Source organism: Oreochromis aureus, linkage group 7 (assembly GCF_013358895.1).
Source record: "Oreochromis aureus strain Israel breed Guangdong linkage group 7, ZZ_aureus, whole genome shotgun sequence".
In the NCBI taxonomy this organism is placed as follows: domain Eukaryota; kingdom Metazoa; phylum Chordata; class Actinopteri; order Cichliformes; family Cichlidae; genus Oreochromis; species Oreochromis aureus.
The window spans coordinates 60,316,608-60,343,378 of record NC_052948.1 but is presented as its reverse complement, the minus strand read 5'-3'; the positions used below and the strand labels follow the sequence as shown (position 1 = coordinate 60,343,378).

At 40.1% G+C, this 26,771-nt stretch overlaps 1 protein-coding gene across 1 annotated transcript; it reads left to right on the top strand.

Moving 5' to 3' along the window:
* The first annotated feature begins 817 nt into the window (after positions 1–817).
* On the top strand, positions 818–26,771 carry parvaa (parvin, alpha a). Its single transcript, XM_031738320.2, has 13 exons — positions 818–1,136; positions 11,928–12,017; positions 12,283–12,353; positions 12,586–12,688; positions 13,392–13,532; positions 17,691–17,806; positions 19,410–19,468; positions 20,808–20,827; positions 20,920–20,981; positions 22,079–22,147; positions 22,470–22,571; positions 24,495–24,567; positions 25,934–26,771. The coding sequence occupies exons 1-13, from the start codon at positions 1,001–1,003 to the stop codon at positions 26,008–26,010; spliced, it is 1,119 nt and encodes a 372-aa protein (XP_031594180.1). The 5' UTR covers positions 818–1,000; the 3' UTR covers positions 26,011–26,771.

Sequence of the window (26,771 nt, the reverse complement as noted above, 5' to 3'; positions counted from 1 at the left end):
GGTTGCTGGAGCTTGATGGCAGTTGCTGGGAAAATAATTGCTGAAGCCCCAGTCACATAGGCTTACAGACCCTCTGGAAGCCACTTTTTATTATTGAAAAACATACTCATGATTGGTGTGGGTGCTAGCATATTGCTGTGGCTGTGCTTTGAATGGAAATGGTCTACAAACACTGGCCAGCTACTTTCCAAGCTGTAGTGAAACTATAAAAAGTGCAACACAAATAGTCTTGAAACACACTGGTTGCACTGTGGAGACTTTTATTTTCAAGGTCAACCACGTCCCCTCAATTTAAGTTTTCTTGTTAGCATTTAGTACAAACTATGGGCAATGGTGGTTTTTGGTGCAGCAACCTCCAGGAACCACTGTCAGCCAGTAAGAGAATACACAGGATCCAGTGGTTGTACCCCATCCAGTATAGCGGACTACTCTTAAACAAAGTGGACTTGACATCGCTAAGAAACTTTAATTGGAGGCTTGAACAAAAGAATAAAGTGAGTGGAATAAAAAGATTTTAAAAAATGGGGGTGGGGGAGGGGTCATATTTATGGAGGGGCTGGTAACACCCATGTCCACCCCTCTAGGTACGGCCCTGTTTGTTTATTATTGGGTAACTTTGAGAAGCTAGAAAACCCCAAATAAAAATTAAAGTGCTTTAATTATAACTTGGTCACTTTTAGGGTCCTTTGCATCTATTTCTGTTCTTGGCCTCCTGTTTTCACCTCCTGCTGCTCCCAGGACAGCTCTAGACCGAGTTGGACCCTGTTCCCGCGGTCAGGATCCTCCCGCCTGCTCCCAGCCCTCCTCCGCAGAGGAGGGGCCACGCACTCCAGCCAACCTCGGGAGAAAATGTCTGGAATTCCGTTTCCGCTTTAGGGAGTGGACAGCGATTTTCCCTTAGTTTTTTTTTTTTTACTTTGACTTTCTAACAAACTTTCATTTCCACGTCAACTCGGACAGTTTTGGGTTAACTGTCCCGGAATTAGTTGTCGTTTCGGCCATGGCTTCTTCGCCTCAGAAGTCCCCTTCGTCTCCTAAGTCTCCGACGCCCAAATCTCCGTCTTCCAGAAAGAAAGATGACTCTTTCCTTGGGAAACTTGGTGGAACTTTGGTAAGAAGGAAAAAAGCCAAAGAAGGTAAACAGCTAACAAAGTTAACAGTCTAGCAACTCTTCTGCTCCTCTGAATGCACTGTTTTCTGAACTAAACCCAGTTACAGACACATTTTATAGTATGACCACACAGCGTTGTATGAACAGCCTCCAAAAAAATAAAAGTCACCACTACTACGCACTGAAGTTTCAGAGAGCCGACATATTTAGCACTTTAGCACTTGGTTATGTTTAAGCTTAGAAGAAGTACTTTAACTACAACGTGTGGTGTCCTGTGTGTGCTTTCATGGCCGCAGGCTGTGTGGTCTGTACCCATGTAAGGTATTGAATCCGCTACTACTGTAATAAGTGAGGAATGAGGCAAGAGGGAACACAGGCCCGCTAACCACTGTAGAGGCAGCACCCATCATGCTTTCACAACAGCTTTTATTTTTTACTTTGACTTATTTGGATGGCAATAAGGAGACACATTGGGCGTTAAAATAGTTGTTAAAGGAGGTATACATATACAGAGACAATTTGTATATGGATTAGTCTTTTTTTTCCTTTCAGAGTGCTCCCTGCGGGTCAACTAATTTAATTTAGCTGATAAAGTGTTCATGTGAGGTTGGTTTTATGGATCATGCTTTTAGCAGCTTAACATTTTGTGTTGCGGCTAAGAAACATTTCACTTTAACAATAGAGAAATTTACTTTGGATCAGACATACAGACTGCAGTTATTTCAGCATAATAACAAGCTACATACAGATGCAGATGGGTAACAAATTAACCCAAACCTCTCAAAGCCAATACTATGGTGGGTCATTTGAAAGGGGTGGTTTGGGTCCACTTGTTCAAACTCATTGTAGTTTGTGGGTGACATATACTAAATTTGATCTCAGGTGGGCCAGAACAGTAAAACCATTAAATAGTGACAAAATATTTTTTTTCAAACTAGTGGATTATTGTTATGTGTAATCAAACATCCAATTACAAAACTTTTGATTTGAACTATTGAGATGTGTTAGCCTCCTAACATCCAGCAGGTCATTGGCCACCTGTCTGGTGTAAATTGGAATTTATAGTCTCACGTCTGTGTCCGCCTGGTCTTTGGGTATGCAGAGGAAAGGATGATTGTTATGTAACCAACACAGATGTGTTGGCATCCATTACTCATAAACCCCCCCCCCCCAAAAAAACCCAGACACATAGCCCGTGGAAAGGACGCGGCAGCTGAGTTCATCACAAAGAGGTAGAATCCTGAAAAAAATAATAATATATCCTTTTCTTTTACTAAAGGGAAATACTAATACGTCCCACAAACGTTCATTTTGATGAACCATTTGTTTACTAAATAGACGATAAACAGGCTGAGATGTGTTAATATAAAATACGCTCAGTTTCAACACTTCATCTCAGTTTTTCCACATTCAGTTAGTCGACTGTCATTACAAAGAAACAGACCAGCAGAGCTGCTTGGCATAACCAGCTTACTTTGGAAACATCTGTGGTTCAGACCTCTGGCTTGGATGAAATTAACTGTTGTGTTACCACTCTCATGGGCTCATTATTAATGACTTAAAGCTTAAAGCTTCCTGGTGCTGAAAGTCCAAAAATGCCAGTTTTGTCCTCCGTTTTAAAAAAGATATCCTGCATGTCCAGTGGATCCTTTGGCAATCTAGTTCATTCATTCATTCATTTTGGTCTGATGTGTTAGACCAAGCTCTTCATTCTCCTTTCAGTATATTTTCAGAAACATGGAGAATTATTTCCAGAGAGGACTGAGTAACGCCTTACTACCATACAATACCAGCTTTATTTGTAAAGCACTTTAAAAACAACCCACAAGGAACCAAAGTGCTGTACAGAAGACTAGATAAGAGATATAGTAGCTCAGAGAAGTAGGGTGAGGAAAGACCATTGAGGGCATTACAAGCAAATAAATTCATTCTAAAATGAATGGGGAGCCAATGGAGGGAGACGTGCTCATAGTCACATGTGCCAATTAAAAGACCAGCAGTAGCATTTTGTACCATCTGGAGACGAGCGAAGGAGGAACCACTAACGCCCTTATAAAGTGCATTACATTAATCCAGCCGAGTGGTGACACCGGCGTGGATTACTGTGTCAAAGTGTTGCCTAGAAAGAATTGGCTTTTATTTTAGCCAGCTGCCTTAGTTAGAAAAAGCTCAAATTATGCACTGCCCTGATGTCAAACTAGAGATCAGCATCCACTTTGACCCCTAGGTTTGTGATAGTTGGCTTGATATACTGGGCCAAGGAATCCAGATCTATAGGGGTGGTTAGAGTGGTGTTGCCTTCTATCTAGAGCAGGGCGATATGGCCAAAAATATATATCACGATATAGTTTTGAAAATTTGTGATAACGATATAACTGACGATATAATTTCTGCGAGACAAAATACAACCCCACAACTTTACTAGCGCAAACCCCCCCCCCCCAAATCCATTTATTTTCACTTAAACAAGCAGCTGTTTTTTATGTGCATTAAAGCTATATAAAAATTTAACAGTGCAAATGCAAATTCCTTGCTGACAGTTTAACCAAAAGGCATTTCCAGTGGAAATTGGCCGACATATCCTCAGCATAACCATGTATAATATCCACTGAAGTTAAAAAGAGGTGCTTTGCAACATTAAACTGCAGTGTGCCAAATAAAAAAGTCAAATGCGTATTTTTCGGACCATAAGGTGCACGGGATTATAAGGCACATTAAGCGAAACAAAGCAGTCAGATAAATCAAACTTTATTCAACTCAGTCTTCTTGCTTCCTCCACTTCTGTACCATTGATTCATTCATGCTATATTCTATCACAGCTGCTCTATTCCCATGTTGTTGCAATATATTAATGACTAACCTCGTATTGTGGATGGATTATCTCAGTTGTTCTCCTGACTGAGGTTTGGTCCGTTTACAGCATCCTGCCATGCGATTGCATTTGTCTCTAACCATCAGGAACCTTCACGTTAACTTTTATCGAGTGGAAAAAAGTTAGCGTTCATCCTGCAGCTTCACTGTTTATGTTATGCTAACATAGCTGTGTCGCTAGCGATCACGTAGCACATCATTATATACCACCTAGCCCAACTTCAGTAACCCTACAAACATCACTGCTGTTTAGTTTCCTGTCTTCATTTATGTTGGAAGTGATAGCAGAGCTGTACGTTTGAAGTTTTTCAGAAATCTCTCAGTCAGAACATGCTATATCATGCTTAGGTAACTAGTGAAACTAGCAAGCTAACTTCCGCTAACTTCCTGCTAACTTCTAACTCCGTTAAATGTAATAAATTCTGTTTTCATGGATGTCTGGATGTTAAACTTCATAGTTACACCTGGTAAAGCAGCAATGCTGATCGTTTTATTAAAGATGAAAGAATTTAGACAGTTTTTAACTCTCAGTGATGCTCTGTGTTCGTGTGACTTTGGGACCTGAAGGGGACGGAGTTTAGGACCCAGGTTACTCCCAGATTTACGAGCACCTTAGTCCGACAAATATGGCAATAACGACGGCCCGCTTGCATGTTCTACAAAAAAAAGGTGCTTTGTTGTGTATCTGATGGACAAACACCAAACCAGTTCCGTTTCACTCAACAATCCACTTTCCCCCTTCTCATTCTCCGTTGCCGCCGTGCTTTTTCAGCCATGTGCGTATGAAAACAAAGGCACTGCGCATGCGCGTTTTACCCATATTCTATCGCGATATTTCATTTTCTTATCGTTGCCTAACATCGTACCGGTATTACCGTGAACGGTATAATACGGCCCAGCCCTAGTTCTATCTGTTGTTGAAATTGAAAAAGTTGAGAACCATGCAAGCCTTTATGATGTCAGGACACTTTGCAAAAGTCTAACAGAGTGTGCGTCATTCTCTTGCTTTAATTTGTCTCAGTCTATATCTATTTAAAGTGAACCTTTGTGTCATATATACACCATTTCAGCTGTGGATGATCATATTAAACATGGGGAAAGTTTCACATATTGAGTATGTACAAGGAATTCATGCTTATTCATATGGTAAGGTTCAGGAACTCAGCTCTTTTTATTACACAGAAGCGCCATCCTCCTGCTGGCCAAAGTTTTGTTTGTGAGGGGCTAGCAATCAGATGAAAGTTGGCTTAAAGGAAGGGGGGGTAAAACAGCTTGTTTTACCATTATTTTTAACTGTAAATCCTTCAAAGATGCTCTAGTAGAATCCTACAATGGTTTAATAGATAGCGGAGCACGTCTGGTTTCAAAACACTAAGATCAGTCAGCTTGTGAGCGATGAATGACGTCTCGGTACCCTTTATGTCCATCAGCATATCTCTGGAAACATTTGTCATAAAAGCTGGTGACGACACTGATCATTTGGTTGACCAACAGTTATCTGTAATGCACTCAGTCTTACTCCCTTTGCTCCACATGGTCAGAGGTCAGGCTCAGGCACAGAATAGCAGCTGTGGAGCTCATAGCGATTCACTCGACTCCTCATGGACACCTCTGCCCGCTTCATCTTCCTCTGTAATAGTTCTTTAACCCCGCTCTATTTTAACTACCAGGAACGCGCTTTAAATAAATGTCTTCCAAAAGGCTCCTTTTAAATGCTCAATTCAGTTTATTACCATGCCGGCTTGCACTGGAAATACAACAGGCTCCACAGATGACATTCATTGTTGAAGGCCAGGTTTTATCATGGAATGAGAAAGGTCCCCTTCAGTCGGATGATTACTTTCTGTCAGTCAGGATACTGTTGCACAGCTGAGCTCCATTTTATGTTTGCTTTGCCCATAGGACATGCATGCAATCTCATTATATCAATACGGGCTCATGTCCCCTACACACACACACACACACACACACACACACACAGAGTATATATGCACAGAGCAGTGTGTAGGACGTCTGCGGTGTGTTCTGTGATTTGATGGAAAACGTGGGCTGGTCGCTCTCGTACTGATCAGTGAATAAATTTAGGTCCATGTGACATTTATGGCTGTCACTGCATGTGCCGGGGAGAGAGAGGGGCCGCCGACTGGAACGGGAGTAATGACCGGATGAGAGGAAGAAAGGGAACAGGTTGGAGGGGATGTGGAGGAAGAGAAGGAGAGCTGTGTGATGTGGACGAGGTGGTATGAAAAGAGAGGAGAAGGTCAGGAGGTTTCAGAGCATTAGCGAGGGCTCTGCAGAACTGTGTACACTGAGTATGGAGCAAATACAATGCATGAATCAGAAGAGGTAATTTTATATCCTCTGTGAAAAATCAAACAATTTTAATATTTATCTTGGGGTCAGTCGGTGTATTAAAGCTATTAGAGAGCTCAGCCTGTGGAGAATGAGTCGCAGGGGACAGAGCTGGTCCTGCTAGCCAGGAGAGGATGCTTGTGACTGGGGGACGGAGACAGACAGACATGGGCTGTGGAGCGTTATGCCCTCCAGGTAGGACATCAGCATGCAATCTTTCCCCCATATGTAGCACTGGACAGGAGGCATGCAGCTATTTATTGTGTTACCCTTATTTAACCAAGCGGATGGATACGTATCCTCATTTTATGACAGTGGATTGAGGAGGGGGTGGAGTGGAGTGATGTGTGGTGAGGAGACTTGGGATGCCTTTTAATCCCTTTCAGTGCGCTCGTAATGTCACTAAATGAAATCTGTTGTGCAAAAAGGGGTGAGCAAAATCTTGCTCGATGCAGAATCCCAGCAGGGGAGTGAATTAATGCCATATTCAGCTGAATCTACCCACCATACTTCCTCAGCACCTAGCCAGGGCTTAAACATAGTTGCTCTACCTTAAATAGCACAAGTGGTGGTTAACAGTAATATCACATTGTGCTAATTAGTATGGTGTTATTGTACCGCAGCTGTACCCCCACATGAGACTGTGAAGTTTCAGCTGCTGAGGGTGGCTTTCACAGGTCTTCAGGTTATTTGTAAGTTACAAAATGTAGTGTAGACCACAGAAAGCAAAAATTATTTTTTGCCATTTAATAACATTTAATAATCCCTGTATTATTATTAAAAATCAAGTTATAGCTTTTTGTTAGATGTTTTTTGCTTGCTGTAATTGTTCTATCTATTATTAAATTCTCTTTTTTCATATTTGTCTTTGTTAAACTGTGATTGAAACAGAAGAATAGAGGAACTAGCCCCATTAGGGATGTTCCTGGCGACTATTTTCTTAGTCGACTAAATGAGGAAAACAAAACTAGACTAACCGACTAGTCTAAAACTAAGAATCACTCAGGTGTTAAGTTAAATTTAAGAACTGTTTAATGGGATATGTCAAAAACAAGTAATAAAGGTAATTGAAACCATTAATCACATTCTTCAGTAATGAATCATGCCGCTTAAATGTGCAGCACCTCGTATCCTGCGTTATCCACATTACATGTTATACTCCAAACAGGCAACAAAGAAGAAAAACACTTAAAACAACCTGATGTTGAATATGATATGAAGACATGTTACTACAAAAGATGTTCACGTATTACTAAAATATGACAAAAAAATAACATCCCAAAAACTAATAAACTGGGCCTACTCCTGTTAGGAGGTAGCCGGCACGCCTTATTCAGAAGGCAGACCGAACTCCTCACAGTGTTGCTATGGGAGAGCCAATCTGCCTTTTGGAGAAAGCTAATTTCCGTTGCTTGTATCCGCGATCTCATTCTAATAGTGTTACCAAAAAGGCAGGGCCTAGATTAACAGATTTTAATGTTTCTCAACAACGATGCGCCACCTGGTGGCAGAAGGCTGTGCAATGTTTAACACAATCATTTACTGCCATTAAGCGTTAGTTTAAATGATTAGATTAAACGACTAGTGAATTTGGTACCAACCAGTGACGACAGTGATGATTAGTCGCCTAGTGGCATGTTACTAACCCAGTATACACTTTTGTTTTGCCCAAAAAAATAATAATAATGTGAGAGAAACCCGGTTTGAAGGTGGGTTTGGTAACCTGATTCAAAACGTGGCCATCTCTTCTAATTATCCTTATCAGGGTTGCAGGGTGGCCGGAGCTTAACATAGAGCAAGAGGTGGCAGCAATGTATCTTAGGTACTAGTAATTCAACAAACAGCCTCAAATTTAGTTCAGAGTTATCTCTGTAAACCAACTGTGAATAAATATGTAGAACCCAAAGGCACGGGACAAGTTTTTTGGTACTGGTATCTGTTGGTATTCTTAGCAATACTGACCAATAGTGTTTGAGCAGGCTTTTGATGTATAAAGTTAAGGAGCCCATGTAAGGAGCAAAAGAGATCTTGCATTTATGAGTCCCAAAGACGTTGCTTGTCGTAGGACTGGGCAGTAGGACCAAAAATTGTAATATCTCACTTTTATGATAACTTACAATAAATTTGAATGAGTGTCTCTTTGTATAGATTTACAGTGATACATTGTTCTTTCTGGAGGATTGAAAATATAAATAGGAATAAACGCCATCATAAAAAAGAAATAAAAAATCACACAAACAAAACACTAAATAATCGACTTACTCTGGCCAATAACGGGTGGGTGCTTTAGCTGTTCCCTGGTGTAGCTGTACATTTGGGAATGATGTTCCTCTTTGTTAGCTTTTTTAAATTAAGGCCATATTTGTAAACAGTGATTAGGACATGGTACAGGAAGTACTTGCCTGGATATCCGCCGGTTATACCAAGAGCCCGGAAATATTGGCCTCTGTCCACAGAGACTTAGTGAGCAGAGTAGCTGATGGGTTTTCCAGATTACAATCAGACCTAATTGGGCTGATGACCATTTCTGCATCTTTGTCAGCAAATCTGCAGCGGGCAGAAAAATGCAGGAAAATGCAAGTAAGCACGCATACCTTGTGAGTGTACTCTTGCTGTGTACTTGCAAAAGTTTAAATGATTTAAAATGATTCTGGCTGAGATAAATGGCTAAAAAGCCTCTCTCATAGTCTTACCACTGCATACATACAGGGTTGTCTGATAGATCTTGTGTATACATGCAACAGCATGTCCCCCTCAGCAATGCAGCTATTTGTTATCTATTAAAACAGGCTGGTGTACGCCTGCTAAAACTTCATGTTAAATCATTGTAGATGAGCAAACTGAGAACATTTTTTAGTTTTGGGGTATTTTTTGTGCTACCTTGTAAGTCAAGCAGCAGATATTAGCTGGACTGCATTCAAGTTAAGTAACGCCAAGCTTACTTGTAGTTTATCCCATCCCGAGTCTCCAGGACTGGAAAAAGTACACTAGCCTTGGTAGCTACCTCATAATATTTTTGGCTCATGTGCAGTTATTTTGGTCCCAGTCTGTTTCAGTGTTTCCTACACATACACCATGTATATAGTTCCACACACATATGTATACATATACACTGCTTTTTATTCTATTCTATTTATTTATTTATTATTTATTTTTATTTTTTCAGCCTTATTGTATATTGGTTTCTCTTCTTCTTATTTTAGCACCTTTGTGGTCCAGCTACCCAATTTTGCTGTGCAAGAAACTGCACAGTGACAATAAAAAGCTCTAAGTCTCTAATCACCTGTAATTTGCCATTTTACATTTATTTGGAATTATATGATTTTTCTTTTCAAAAGCCGTAACACTTAAGTTGGCTGATGTAATGGCTTATCTCTATTTTACTTGTTCAGCTGATTTCCAACCACTTTTATCTACAAAATACAGTTGCAAAGGTTGCACAAAGAGTTATATGGAAGTCTGTGGGTAACATTAATGAATTTATGGGATCAGTTGTTAATTTGGGATCATACTAAAAAGAAAATTAGGGTCATTTTGAATGATGGTCATTATAAGATTCAGGATATGCTCACTGGCAAACGACTTGTCAATCTTTAATACTGTCTTGAGGGGAATTAGGTGGAGGGTATTACCACTTGTATCACTGACTGTACCTTCTCATGAAGCTTGACGTTTTTCCACAACACTCACACGTTGTCCCAGGGGAAACAAAAGTGGGTAAGTGGGTGGTAATTTACAGATTGAAAAGGGTGAGGTGTGTTGCTCTGTAGGAATATTCTCATACACCTCTGTGTGATGTGATGTCTGCTCATGGAGACACAGTGTACATCCAGGCACTTGTGGATGGTGTTGATTAAGAGGATGTTTTTCCAGTGAAGGCAGAGTAATGCACGGGATGTTCACTCCACTGCGTGCACACACACACAGACACAGATCAGCAGCGATCAAACCTCCTCAGGTATCTGACACGCTGTGAAGAAGGGCATGCTGGGCTGCTTTAAAGCCCACTGAGAAGCAGGAAGCTGCACTGCTCTGTTTGGTTGACGTCAAGTGGCTCCCAACACTTATATGTGGAATCGGGGGGACGTCCGAACTACTGCTGAACACCGCAAATGATTATAATTCTGGTCTTTGTCTTAGCTGGTGTGCCCTGTATGTAGCAGTTATCAAGTTGATTGGCATTTCAAAGATGTGTCACACAGCTTTTTACTGTTTACTTTTTGAACATAGAGCTGGTTTCATTTCTTCTCCTGGTGCTTTTGGTAACACTGGCCAACAAGCCAGTGCTGCTGGGATTCTTTCACCTCTAATAAATTTCACTTGGTTACTATTTTCGTCTAGCATGTCCCGTTTTTCTTAGTTATGGTGTTCCAAGTATTGGACAGCTAGTGTGACTGGTCAGAAAAGACGGCACGTTTCAGCATTTAAGAAAAAAGTGGAGCTAAAATTAAGGAAGGCGTTGATGCTTGACGATGGGTTTAAAGGAAAACTGAAGCCAACTACCGGTCGCAGCAGATGGCCGCCCCTCCCTGAGCCTGGTTCTGCCGGAGGTTTCTTCGTGTTAGAAGGGAGTTTTTCCTTCCCACTGTCGCCAAAGTGCTTGCTCATAGGGGGTCATATGATATGATTGTTGGGGTTTTCTCTGTATTTATTATTGTGCGATCTATTGTACAATATAAAGCGCCTTGAGGCGACTTTTGTTGTGATTTGGCGCTATATAAATAAAATTGAATTGAATTGAATTGAACTACATCAGCAGCATTCATGGAGGCTGTCCACAGTTTTTTGGTGGTGGTGGTGGTGTAGCAGAACGTGTAACAGACTGTCACTGAAGATGCAGGTTTTGTATCCTCATGTCCACTTTTTCCCACTAAATCTGGATGACAGCGATGAGCATGGGGCAAGATTTCATCAAGATATAAAAGTGATGGAAATGTGATATCAGAGAAAATTGAATCTGAGCATGATGGGTAAATGTTGTTGGTTCAGAACAAGCACAAAATCAAGTGCCTCAAAGATTTTTGAGCATGCTGAGCTTGTTTTATTTTGAGCTAAATTGACAGAACTACACGTCTTTTGCATGTCTCTGATATTGTGTTCTGGTTTGTTTTTAGAATAATGACATTAAAACTATTTTGGTGGGCAAGAGTTGAAATTCCAGACATTTTGTTGATATATTGATATTCAAAAGTGTCAAAATGTCAGTGATTAGAAACAAAAACTTTTTTTTTTCTGTAGACCAGTGTGTGTGTTTGTGTATGTGTCTGCCTATCTGTGTCTGTGTGCGTGGCAGAAATGGTTAATGGAAATGATTTTTCTATTACTAAATAATTATTTGTTAAAAATGAGAGTGCTCAGCTGCTTGTGAAAGTCTGAAGCACCTCTGAATTATTGGTTATTCTTCTGCAATTGACTGACATTTAAAAACCCTGCAAAATTTCACTCTTCTCATAATTTAGATGTTTATTGACACATGAGATGTAAATACATGTTTTTTAAAGAACAGGCTAACAAAAATTCAGCATGTCTTATATCTTGATTGTTTATGTGATCATTTTAGTCTGATGGTATGATTGTAACTTATTTCTCCTAGTGTCTGAGCTTCAGGAGGAGGGGATAAATGCCATCAACCTTCCTCTCAGCCCTTCACACTATGAGCTGGACCCTGAGGACACCATGCTCGGTAAACAGCTTAACTCACTCAATGCGCTGAATGTCACTTGTATTTGTTTCTTTAATCATGTTATATTTGTTGTAATTTCTGCTGCCCTCTCAGCTGGGCCTCCTGGAAAAGAGATTTTTCCAACTTGTACCTGGATAAATGAAGGATATAAATGTATTTTTAACTAACCCAAAGCATTTTGGGATCCACAGTTTGAGATGCTTTAATGTTTCATTGCTTTGTACTGTTGTGTGGTTTATTTTGCCAACTTCTTCTCATCCAACAGAGGAGAACGAGGTGCGCACCATGGTGGACCCCAACTCCAAGAATGACCGCAAACTGCAGGAGCTCATGAAGGTTTTTCTTTTTGAACTGCCATTTAAGAATTTCTATATTGCTACATCTCCTAACAACTTAGACTAAGGGCACGAGTAAAGGTTCAAAAAAGCTAATAATTTCTACATTTTATTTGTTTTTTGCGTTTCTTTAAAGGATATGAGGTATATTTAAAGGTAGCTGAGTTTAATCATAAAAGATAAAACATTGTAAGCCCCCAATGAAGCATCTGTTTCTTCTTCTGCCTGCGTAGGTGTTGATCGACTGGATAAATGATGTTCTGGTAGGCGAGAGGATCATTGTTAAAGATCTGGCTGAGGATCTGTATGATGGTCAAGTTCTGCAGAAGCTGTTTGGTAAGTTAACCATCGCATATATGGCTGTGCTTCAACTACATTGTTGTGGTTGGACAAAGAGTTTGAAAAAGAGTAGGAAGCAGGTGGGAAATAAACCTGTGGAGGTGGAGGTGTGAACTAGAGAGCTGAAGAATGAAAGTCATTAGAAACAAGAAAGAATACATGCGTGTGAATAACAGGGAGACAGATGAAAGGTGAACATGCAGGGAGTAAAGGTACTGCAAGTCGCTCAACCATTCAAAACAGTGGACAGTGCTCAAGAGAGGTGGAGTTGTTGGAGATTGAAGGGGAAGGTTTACGTGATGGTTGTGAGCCCTGCTGTGATGTGTTGTTTGGAGATGGTGCCGCTAAGAAAAGGACAGGAGGCCAAACTGGAGGTGGCAGAGATGAAGATCCTTAGATTTTCATTCTGAATGACCAGAATGGACAAGATTAGTACATCAGAGGGGCAGCTCAGGTTGAGCGGTTTGAAGACAGTAGTCAAGGGTGACATGCGCTGAGGAGGGGAAGTGGATATACTGGACAAAGGATGTTGAAGATGATGCTGCTGGTCAGGAGGAAAAGAAAAGATTCCTGGATATAATGATGATGAGATGGTAGGGATAGAGTAAGATGGTGGCAGATGGTTGATGTGGTAAGTAGTAGATTAGTAGTATATAGCTCAAATTCTGAGTTTAACATTTACTGTAAATTCTTCTTTTAGAAAAGCTTGAAGGCGAGAAATTGAACGTGGCAGAGGTGACCCAATCAGAGATCGCCCAGAAACAGAAGCTGCAGACCGTTTTAGAGCGGATCAACGAGTCTCTCAAACTCTCCACCAGAAACATCCGCTGGAATGTTGACTGTAAGAAAGTTTCATTATTTCTTCATTAATTCCTGCAGTAATGTCGTCAGCTTTTGGTTTTGGTCTTGTTATCGTGCACTTTCAGTTATTTAGCCTTGAGAATACCGTGCAAACACTACAGTGAGATACGCTGCATTTTGTATTTGTGCTGTGTGAAGTCCTTGCACCGCTATCACCATCTATTAGTTTAATTTGATGAAATTGAAATTTCTTTTAAGATGGTGAGCCATCTGTCCTCCAGTCATTTGAACGACTGTTGTGAAACACAATATGCTGTTATGTAACACTTGTAATGATATGACAGGACCTAATGAATCCCTGTGGGGAAAATGGATGTCTGCATCTACAAGAGGAAAACAGTGAAAGGATGGATAGCAAAAAAATAAATCAAATGAAAAAAACTAAATATTTTCACACACAGTAGATACAGCATAGTAGAAATCTTTCACTCATATCATCATCTAGTGACCCAACCCTAACAAAAATAGATTAAAGTGGCTCTTTCCTGCTCTTTCTTATATTCTGTCATGTATATACGATTATAATAGAGAATGCTCATATAAAACAAAGTTTTAAAAAACAACTAAACTAAACAGACTAAACAGGAAATCGATTGCCGTGCTTGGTATCAGCACTAATTTCGTTCCGCATCAGTGCCCCGAGGCCGTCTTTTTCAGGAAAAGTGTTGCAAGTTTCAGAGTTTCAGCAGATGATGATAAACGGCATACTGCGTCTATTCCAATAGCATGAGTTTGCAGTAGACGAGTCTGGCTGCAGTCTGGGTGACTTTCACCAACTGAAAACATTTGAAGCGTAAAATATGACAAAGGATTCCCAGGATTGTCGAGTGATAGAATTTTATATCAGACAACAATGGGACAGCATTCCTCTCCCAAAAGTCCCAGAACTTGTGTCCTCCTCAGTTCTTAGACATTTACAGACTGTTGTTGAAAGAAGAGGAAAAGACGTGTTACTGCCAACAAATCCAAAATGACGTGTTTCTTTAGAAGAAAGTTGAATTAAAGGGAGGTCGGCTAAAGCAGCTTGTTTCAATTAGAGGCTGAACTGAAGGGCTGCAACACGACCCAATATCAGATAAATAAGGCTTTTATTGAACTGTGACATACAAAGTTACTCTACTAGAGTCTAACATTACGCAGAATTTAAAAAAAAAGGAACAACCACACTGGTTTACACAGATAGTACGTAGTTCTTACTATGCTATACTGCACTGTAATGTACTATATACTGTGTTATTTCATTTTATTTATTGAAAAGGTGTTACTGGTGTGTGTTCTACGTTCAAATACCAGCAATTCCAACAGTGTAAAAGAAACTTGGCAAATGATTAAAATCCAGTATAAAGAGATTTCTATATTTTCTGCATCACCAAACTAATGCATGCACGTTTCAGTAACAGTGCCTCGACAGTTTGCACTCGATCCAGGGGTTTTATTTGCAGTTTAGAACAAGCTGAAAATAAAAGAACCAGCGAAAACATGCCGCTTCCATCTTCTAGCTTTGAACTGAAACTGTAAAATAACCTGTTATCAACCAGATCATGTGTTCAGGAAAAGTTTGGGCTTTAAGATCGACACAAATCGTTAATCTGGCTTTGTAGTACACCCCTCTCGTTGTCGTGTTTGTGACTTTCCAAACACCAGTTGCAGAGTCCTCTGTGCTGGGTAAACTATGTAATATCAGCACTTATAACAGGAGAAAGGTGTTTCTCCTGTCTCTTCTTTACTTAAATTTTCATTTATCAGCTAGTATAAATGCTGGGATTGATAGATAAGCAGATAACTAATACTGACCTACCGATAGATCAGTCAGCCACTACCACGCATTGTCTCCGCTAACAAGGTGGAGTGGAGGCTTTGTTATTCTGTGAATTATTATTTATTTATACAGAAAAAACTGTATAAATCTGGCGCTTTTCATGACCCTCATTGTTTCCTTCCTGTATGGAAAACGGTATTTGAAGGATTTGTGTCTGAATGTACTCATCTGTCCATTGGATTAATATGCTTCCTGCTGAGATGTAACCGTGTAGCCGCGCATGTTAAGAGAGCTCTCCATCTGTCCTTTGATGGCACTCTTTGATCTGACAGAGTGAGTAACAATAATTACTGTTGAGCTCCCTGCACACTGCCTTTTTACTTTCGTCATTAGCTGTAGCATATAGCACTGCAAGTTGGACGCTGACAATGAAGTGTGAATGAGGCCAGAAATAATGCCATCAACAGAGTCTGTTCATCAGCTAACTTCACACACGAGTGCAATAGAGAATACTTAGAGATTTTTAAGGTACTTGGCAGATTGTTTTCCCCCAAGCATACTGGAGAACTTGCACAGTGAGGCTCCATAGTACTGAGATCAGACTTGTTTTGAAACTAGATGTGTGTCTGACTATGAACCCGAGGACAGCGTAGGCTCATTGGCTAACAGCTAGTTGTTAGAACATGAGCATACCCCGAATAAAACTTCTTTCTGACCATATTAATGACAATAATTTACTGAATGAGGTTCATTTTGTATGCTCTCAAATGAGAGATTGAGCCCATAAAATGATCAGGAATAGGATTACTGAGATCTGTGTTTTTTGCAACCAGTGGAATCGTCAGTGGAGGACTTTCTAGTCTTTAGATGAACTGTGTACATTCTTTGGTCCACCACGGGACACACAGAGTCCAGGCTTTCCAGCATGCTACAAAGGAACTATAACATAAATTGTAACAAGACTAAAAGAAAAATATGAGACTGCAGCAGTAAAAAGGTCTCGGGCTCTCGGGGTACCCAGTGAGTACTTAAGTACTCAGAAACCTCTGAAAGCAGTTATGAGGTATAAAATACAAAAGAAAGATAAAAAATGATGTCATAACACACAGAGAAAATCTTTAAGATAATGAACACAACTGATTTTGTCATGTTCTTTTAAAACTGAATAATCCGGCTTTCCTAAATGCGCCTCTGGTAGAAACTGTGTCCTTGAAAAGATATTAAGTACGAGATGTCTTCAAATATGCTAAAGAGCACAGTTAATAGCACAGAATGTAATTGATTTGGCTGTCCTTTTATTTGAGGAGCTTTCTTTTAATCAATTTTGTTTGTCCCCGCTTTCATCTCACATTCAGAGGCCGTAGAAAACCCTTCCTGATGCTGCCTATTTAGGTCCTCATGCAGCAGGGATCTAAGGTTTTATGACTGCTTTTAGCTTCCTCTCGTATTTGCCAATACCCTGTGGAACAACCAAAGGCTTGCTTTAGACAATTAATTGATCCTGATTGGTTGATGTATGCAAAGGTAAATCTTTGTTTGGATGGCTAACTGCACATCTCTTGAGTGTTTCTGACTGATCAGGCTGATCTTTAAGAGCGCCGTCATACTGCAGCCATTCTCACTCTGTTTTTCTGTGCTTTTTCCCTCCTCACTGAAGCTCGTATTTTCTAGCTTTTATAATATCGCTTCAAGGCAACTTTTGGCATCTTGTGTTTGTATGTACACGACCTTGCCACGTAAAACTTTTCATTCTAAATTCCTTGAACGATATTAAAAAAATAAAAAAAACATTGAAAATATGTGCCTTGTTATTTGGCATCCCAATGCCTAGGGTGAGGTATTCACATTAAAAAATACAAAGGCTAAAGATTGGGGAAAGAAATGGTTTAGAAAGAGCTGTGTGTCGATGACATTAGTTGAAGAATGACGACATTATGTGACATTTGAAATTGTTGACTAAATCGGTTGCGCACAACGCAAATACAAAACTCGTATGTACAGTAAATACTAATACTTAACTTTATCAAATGCCACAAAAAAATAAAGATTTAATAGAGAAAGTTTGTAATAGAAATATAAAGGTGCTAATTCTAATTCACATTTTTTTATGCGACTACAAGTGCTTGCTTCCAGGGCCATCACAGTATGATCTGTGGGATGATTTTTGATATATTTAACATTTAAAAAATAATAATATACCTGTGATGATGTGAAAAAAACAGTGTAATTGTTCTCATTTTATGCTTTTCTGCAGTTATGCTTACAGACTTTCCTCACTATTATCAGAAACCCTTTTGGTAATAATTGTGAAGCAAAATCCTGATCTTACAGAACTGCTAGTTATTGTTTCTGACTATTATTTCTGTGTTCTTACATTAGCGGTTCATGCTAAGAGCATAGTTGCCATCTTGCACCTGCTGGTGGCGCTGTCACAACACTTCAGAGCACCGATCAGATTGCCGGACCACGTCTCGATTCAAGTAGTCGTCGTCCAGGTTGGTGAACGTTCTTTTTATCCTGCTGCTCATAAAAAAATCAGCCATGTTCTCCTTAATTCAGCATGAGCACCAGGTGTTACTGAGCAGTATTTGTGTATTATTTTAAACATTGGATAAGTCTGAATGCATGCAGCATACGGGCACATTAACAAGACACGACGTATTGTGTCTCTCCTGCATGTTTATGAGCGAGTTAGCACTTTAAAATACGTGATTGTGTTTTCTGGGCTTTGTTCTGCACACAGGATGAGGTCTGAACATCAATTTTTTTTCTCCACCATTAATTGTGAGGGACACACAAAAGTCTCAGCACCATTAATGCTTACTGAGTCCTTCCACATTAGTTTAGCTGTAAAATTTGACATCTAGTAAAGATTGAAATGTCTGTAGAAGACAATTTTTCAATAAAGGCTTTACCACAATAAAGATGGAGTCAGTGACAGGATAGATTGATGTAGAAATTAGGTTGTTGATGTTACGCTCCCTAAATCTATGGCTCAAAGGAACCCGACATGTGAGATGCTGCTGCCATTCATCAAGCTTTTAATAACAGGAACATAGTTACTCACAAAAGAACAGACAGAAACAAAAGAACATGAGCACTAGAACAAACAAAAGAGGAAGAAGACCATGAACCAGCCACATAATGGGCCGTCACATTCCAGCTTCTCCTCTAACTTAGTCCAGGAAAACTAAAATGAAAATAAGCAAAACTGCCAGTAACTCCCACTCAGCCTGTACTTAATATACAAAGCTATAGCAGCAATAAATGAATAAAGCTGGTGCTTATGGAGATCAGGTAGGAGGAGAGAAGGACGAAGACCCGAACACATGCCCCGCCTCCTTTGGGTTTTTATTCCTGGAGTAATCCTTCTGCAACCAATCAACACTTGGAATGCATCATTAGAAAGAAGGAGAGAGAGCATTTTAATAATGATGACGACAAAACTCCACAAAACATTGACTGACTTCCTGAGGTCGCTCATAACAGTTGCTGTCAGCGTTTTCTAGTATATTAAAAACCTGCTGCATCAGACAGCCTGCACGATGGAGACAATTACATACGTGGTTTTTATAGATTATTTAGTTTAAATTATCCCCAGCATTAAGGTAGCATTAATTAGCATAATATCTGCCAATCAATCAGTCAGTGAAACTAGCTTGCATAGCCCCTTTCATGTACATTAGTACACAGATGACTGCCAAGCAGATTATAAGACGGAGCACAAAGTAATAGAAGAAAAAGTCTGTAACAACCAATTTTGAATCGATTAAAAAGACAAAACATAAAGGAAAGTAATTAAAATAAAATTAGCCCTGAGGTACATCAACTGAAATTTGAGAACAATTAAAAATAAAAATAGATTAACTGGGTTAAGAAACAATAAAAAAGGTACGTCATAAAATGTATATTATAATCCTTGTGGTTTTTACATTAGGCTGACAAGTGAATGATTCCTGGTTCGATCCCAGCAGGAGACACATATCAGTCAAACATGTAGGGCTACCTTCTGTGCTGTCACTTTGAGTAGGTTCTACTTGTATTAAGCTAAACAGTGTATTGCACATGAACTAACTGTCCTCCCTTTATCTTTTCCAGAAAAGAGAGGGCATCCTTCAGTCGAGGCAAATTCAAGAGGAAATCACAGGCAACACAGAGTAAGTACGCTCTACTGTGTGACTCATTTTTTACACCTCACAACACATGTGCTGCACTCAGCCTGACACATGTTAGTGCTGGTGATAAAAAGGAAGCAGCTTGATATGATTCTGCATTAAAACATTATCCACATTAATAATAAGGAGCACACGGCCCGACTAAAGACCTCGACAGAAATCCTTTCCCATGTCTATTTTTGGTCGATTGTCATAGTCTAGCCAGGTTAGTAACCATGGATATACTGGATGGAAGAATATAATTACAAAGAAGTAAACAAGACTGCGAATGTATGAATTTGTGTATCTTTGTCATATCACACCGATCCCAATGATAACTGCACTGTAGACCCAAAAGCCAGAATCTGAGTAGCCTCCTGTGTTTTATGAGGGCTTTTAGAAGAAATATTGTGCACTGGTGAGCAGGCAACCATTGTATCTGAACAAGAGATGTGATGGCACCCTTAGCCGAAGAATTAGACGATTTAAATCGCACACATACACTCTGTCACACACACACTGTTTGTCTCCCTGTGAGGCTGTCCTGCAGCCTGACAGCAGCAACGAGGGTGATAACGGCAGGCCAACACACACATTTTGTCATGGTAGATGGAGGCTGCTAATAAAACACACGCACACACACATGCACATGCACTGAGGCTTACACACACTCACATGGTCACAGTGGATATACGGTTATTACCACACCACCAGGACCATTGCCCAGACCTGCCTGCCTTTGCCATCACAGATTACACCATAAACGTGTGTGGGAGTGCTTCTGGGTGTGTGTGTGTGTGTGTCTGTGTGTGTCTGCCATTTCTTGCTGGCCTGCCCGCTGCGATATCTCTTCCTCCGGGACACTCGTGCTGCACTTGCTCCCTACCCTCCAAAACCACCTGACCCTTTCCAACAACAGCAACGTCCTCCAAAGTGCTAACATTGTAATAACAGACAAGAGGCCCTCCATTCCCATAGAAATCCTGCACATCTTCATTCGTTGTATTAATTCCCTGTATTGTTGTCCTATTGAGATTATTGCATTGTGCTGTAGTATGTGCTGAGTGTGACCATGCCACTGATGATACCCAGGTTATTTGAATACCCAAAGTGTACATGTGCCTATTGTTAATCAAATTATGAGACCCCAGCTACGTTATTGTGTTGTTATGTCTGTGACATAATCCCTCCGCCCTTCTGCATTCCTCTGCGATTGAACTGGAAGCCTTTCTGTTACGTTTTGTTTTTTTTCCCCTCTTGTTTGGTGTAAATATTGCGAAATTGTCGATGAGTTGAATATCGGTTTACCTGACACATTTTGTTTCCCTTTTTTCTTTCTCAGGGCTTTCTCCGGCAGACATGGTAGGTTTTCTTGAAAGAAGTGACTTATGTAACACATTCTTTTAGATTCATTTATTTATTTATTTATGGTGATCTATTTTTATTCTCCACAGAGCGTGATGCTTTCGACACCCTGTTTGACCACGCCCCCGATAAGCTCAGTGTTGTGAAGAAGGTACTGAGCTCTGTAGTAGCATTGTACTATGTAGGACTATGGAAGACTGAATTTTTTCAAAAAAAATCTACTGTGCAAGTCTCGATCCACCCCTTATTTTTTTCTATTTTCCTAGTTAAATGGTGAAAAGGGATTTATTTAAACATGCAAAACATAGATAGAAATACAGTATATGAGGCAAAACCGAGTCTGGGCAGATATAACGAGCTTGAAAGTGACTCCCTTTATTCTTCAACACAGTCTTAACTCTCTTAGGAACTCTCTCTAGGCTTTCTAGTAATTTCTTGAAGTAGTCTTCAGGAATAGTTCTCCAGGCTTCATGAAGGACATTCGAAGCTCTTCTTTGGATGTCGGTTGCCTTTTGTTACATTCTATGTTAAGGTGATCCAACACTGCCTCTGGGCAGGCCAATCCATGATTGTGTGCTGTTCTATCCAGGTAGTTTTTTTGTTTGTTTTTTTACTGCATTGACAGTGTGTTTCTGATCATTGTCATGCTGAAAGATGAAGATGTTGCCAATCAGATGCTTTCCACATGGTATTGCATGGTGGTTAAGAATCTGATGGTGCTTTTCTGTGTTCATAATTCCATCAAATCTGATAAGATGTGAACACCGCCGGCTGAAATGCAGCTGCAAACCATGACACAACCTCTAGTGTGTTGTACAGATGACTGCAAATGTGCACTGTTCGACCTCTATTATTACCTGAATTACTCCAAGAATATTTTCTATAGTATGTTCTGTAACAATAATAATTACATTAGGCTGGTATTAACCTATTATATAAGTGGCTGTGGTGCCGTGCAGTTACATTTTTTTATTTCTTTTCTGAGAGCAGTGAGATACTGCTAAAAAGTGTGTGTGATTTTGCTCTTGTGCATTAGATATTATCGAACAAATTCTATAGTAATATCTAGAGCTATCTTTTGCTCAGAAGCTGTAAAATTAGGAAGCTTGAGGATATTTTAGTGTCAGTTGTGAAAACCTTGTGTATGCTTGCCAGTCCGTCTGGAACACCCTGCAGGGCACTAAGGCATGTCTTGATTTACATTTACAGATTTTTATGTGTCTGACACCTTCCTTTGTCTCTTCTCAGACACTGATCACATTTGTGAACAAACACCTGAACAAGCTCAACCTGGAGGTGTCTGAACTGGACACGCAGGTACGTCACACACCTAAATACACACAGAAACGATGTGATCGGTTTTCAGGTTGACAGATTATATTTTCAGTGAGAACTGTTACCTCGTTTGGATGATTAAAAGCTGTCACGCTGACACACACGCAGGCTCACTGTTTAATGATATTTGTAGATTTTAATAGCCATTTGATGATGTCACATCTCTTTTGTTAAGTCTGTAAACACCGTGCTCAATGTCACATGTCTATAAACCAGTTCGACTCGTTTGAACAATTCTCTTACACGCCCCCACTATTCAGGCACTGACGGCTCACCACCGAGTGTGACTGTGCTGCTGTTTCAGTTTGCAGATGGTGTCTATCTGGTGCTGCTGATGGGGCTGCTGGAAGGATACTTTGTGCCACTCTACAACTTCTTTCTCACACCAGAGAATTTTGACCAAAAGGTAAACTGCGGTTAAAGAAATGTCTCACCAAAAACACGGCACCTCAATATGATCACTATTTTCCAAGGACTTTACCTTTGTAGCTATAAGCCAGAGAGGTACGGGGTTTAAGTGTCAGACTAGAAGAGGTATGCATAGTTGGTGCTCCTGTAGTGCAGTGTCTAGAGATGTACATGCATATCTGTATGGGGTTGGTTCATATTTATGCAGAAAAGTTCACACTTATTTTGTATTTGTTGCTGAATAAAAAGGCTGCCGTGACATTTGATGAGTGGTTCACCGGTAAAACAGCACGAACGTCACAGAATACACAAATGCAGCGCTGTTAGGTTGTTTTTGAAGCAGGATAGTAAGCTTGTTGTTGTGAGCTCCGCCGTCTAATATTTTTCTTTCAGAGATCTGTGAGAAACATGGCCGACACCAATCTTTAGTCCTGACCTATAGTTTAGGGAACACTCCTAAATCGATACTCCATTTCTGAGGAGCCTCACATACTTGGAGCCAAGACTCTCTCCTCTCAATAGCTTGATAAATGCCATCCGTTTTCCCCGGAGCCCATTCACTGCAGAGCCATCTCTCCTCTCCATTGGCCTCTGTAGTACTACGGTATTCTGAGCAGGCAATCTGCGGAGACACCACAGTAGCCTTTTGTTTGGGTTTTGGCCAGCTGCCCTTGCCAAGCTGCGAAGCAAAATGGGCATCGGGTGCTTCAATGTACACAACTGCTCGTTCGCCCGCGCGCGCGCACACACACACACACACACACACACACACACACACACACACACACACAGACATTCCTGGCCCGGAAGAACAGGCACCAGCCCCACAGCATCTGTAATCTTCTATTGCACAGGGAAACACTGGAGTGGCTTAGGGGCTCAGCTCTTACTCTGTGTGTGAGTGTGTGTGTGTGTGTGTTTTTAGGCCCCAGAGGCCTGTGGGCGATACACCAGGGGTGGGCTGTGAAAAGTAGCACGAGGCATCAAGAAAGCACTCCTGCTTCTGCTCAGTGGATCTCTACTCCAGGCTCTTCCTTTCTTTTTTCTATTAGATGGGCTAAGGTCACGCTTTTCACACAATAAGCCCTTGTTGGGCAAAGCTTTTAGTACTTCACAGCAGGGAGAGCATACACCGACAGACACAATATGTGGAGAATGGAAAACATCTTTCAACCATCTCTTCCCTGTGATTGGATTCCCATTTTCTGAGTCAGACTGGCTGAGAAGTCTTTCCTCAACAGGAGAGCACATCTGCTCGTCTAAATGCACTATATGTGAAAAATCTTAACCTCCTTTAAACAGTTTACCTGGACACAAGTCCGGTCCTACCCACATTAATATCAGCTCAGCTTCCCGGCTTCATAATTATCAGTTTCCTGGAGAAATCCCATCTCTCCACCTTGCACTGGCATACATTGCTGGGTAAATGTACAAAGGCAGCGTAAAGATGAGCTGAAGGACTTTAAAGCCGACATTAAAGATTCTTTTGTTTCCTTTGGGGCAACTAGAAGAGTAAATAAGAACAAAATCATAGTAAACAAGCAGGAAAAAAATCCAAGCAGCTATCTGAAATATATCATTATACTTTGTTACTCATTCACCTTTGATAGCATGAAGAATGTGGCTTTCAGTGACTGTATCGCTTTCCCAGTGTTAGGAGGTTTTTTTTGAGTGACACTGGTGTAATGTATCCACTGATAAATGAGGGAGCAGATTGTTTGTGCAGCTGCTGAAGGCTCATGATCTTACAGAACAGAGCCGTGCTGTGTTTGCCGACGCACGAAGCTGCAGCAGCACCAGTGAATCGACCCACAGAGGATGTTCTCTTATCAACGCGGACCTGTGTGCAGTTTGTACGATTTGTGTCTCTCTGCGTGTATGCGTCGTGTTTCCTTCAGCAGCCTCCTCACTCTGTCTGCAGGTTCACAATGTGTCCTTCTCCTTTGAGCTGATGCAGGATGGAGGTTTGGAGAGACCAAAGCCCCGACCTGAGGGTAGGATGTACATTCAACATATTTGTGCTGTTGAACCTTTGCTTCTTTATACACTACTGTATGCGGCGACACACCAGGGTCCACTAGTTTTTGCTCCCTTTTTAGCTGCAGTAATCAATTATCTTTTATTAGCCAAGGATCAGATTGCTTATAATGACATACAAGCAGATAAAGATCCCTCCAGCTTAGAGTTGGGGTTACGAACCTTTGCCCATGTCCAGTTTAAATGTATTTTTTTTGTATTTTTATTAAAAAATTTTAAGTTTTATTTATTATGTCTTTATAATTCTTTACATTCACTGAGAGTAAACATGTGGAGCGTGTAAACAACTACATCATATCCTAAACCTGCTGCCTGTTAAGCCTAATTTTTAAAATATTTTTTATAATATTTTATCATTTCTAAAGCTACTAAACTGCTATTTTTAAATTTATTTTTCAAGTAGGCCACTTTCCATTCGTTTACACAAACCCATGACTCAAAATGTCATTCACAGCTTTAAGGACACTCTAAGTAGCTCCAAACATGCTAATCGATATTTTTTCCTCCACTTGACATTTGTTATGCTTTTTTTTTATGACTTAAACGTCATAAAAAAAGCATAAACAGTTGTCATTCATTTTTAAGTCCTATCATTTCTTTAGTACAACAAAAACACAGAATTATCACAATGAAAATACAGAGTTAAAGTACCAAAAAAATCATAAAAGCCCACTGCAAGGTAGTTACAGATGGTGATGGCAATAAGGTAATAGTGTTAAGGCTCGTTTGAGATTAAATGTCTCAAGCTCAACTTGATATTTTTGTCGCTGAGCTTAAACCCAACGTGCTCGTATGATACTTTGTTTGAAATGTGGTCGCTTGGCAGGTGAGTCGCTAAAACACAGCCAAGTTAGTTCCCTCATAAACGATTGTATGTGCCTCGTCTATAATCGCATATGGATCACAATAACTGGAACATACTTTCATACCAGAATGATGAAAATCATCATCATATCATCCAGTTATCTGTTGCTACCCTTGTGCAAAGTAGTGACTTCTAAGTTTGTGCTGCCACAACATCTCCAACTGTGCCAATGGCCTAAGCTCACTTAAACCATCATTCAGAACATTCGTACTGCAGCTTTTGCTGCTAATTACGCTGCTGATGTGCAGAAAAAGGGACAGTCATACACCTTGACTGAAATCCAGCCACACTACTGCTTACTGCTTTTAAAAGGTTCCAAATATATTTCTAAAAACGCAACTTAAAAGTATTTACTGACCTTGTCTGGATGCAGACCATAAACCTTTAGAGACGGTCGAGCTCTGAACCCTTGTTGAATATATGTAACTGTGTGTAACTCTTCTTCCTTTGTCCTTCAGATATTGTGAACTGTGACCTCAAATCAACACTGCGCGTCCTCTATAACCTCTTCTCCAGGTACAGGAACGTAGACTGAGCGTGAGTGCATCAGCAGGGAACACTATATAACATGGACCACGTTCTGAAGCTTAATACCTTTTTCCTTGTATTGCTATGAAAAACTATTTTTAACTCAATGCATGCTTCACATTTTGCTTGTTGGATAGTAAATCAAACACAAGTCTGTCTTGTTTATTTTTGAAATTTCGGACTCTACAATATGAATTGAACATTGAACTAAATAACAGCCAGTGTTGGTGTTTGATTTAGACACAGAGGTAATCCTATGAGGCGGATTTGTACGTTTCTAATTCAGAAAAGAAAATGTTTAATTGTATTTATTGTACATTTTGATACACTACTTGGTTTTCCAGTTTTTTCTTTCGTTTTTTCATTCATATTCCTGTTTATGAAATGTGGAGAGTGCCTTTATTTAAACATTCGAACACTGTCAGCTCTTAATACGTTGATACTGTGCTAACCAGCTAACCAGTGGTCTTAACGCTCCAGATTTCCTTTCAAAACATTTCGACCAAAGCTCTGTTTTACTCAGCAGCTGCTCGCTTTACTGTATTTTATATTGTTAAATTTATCTTAGTATAAATTGCGTATGCATTAATCACATTTTTTAAGTTTTCACATCTTTCTATAAGACCAGTTAAATATGACTGAATATATTAAATGTATGTTGTATTCTACTTTCAAGCCAATGTCACATCTGTGCAGACACGCTCTCTATAATGCATCTATTTATGTTTTTAGTGCATTAAATTCAATAAATACTTCAATCCCTAAATG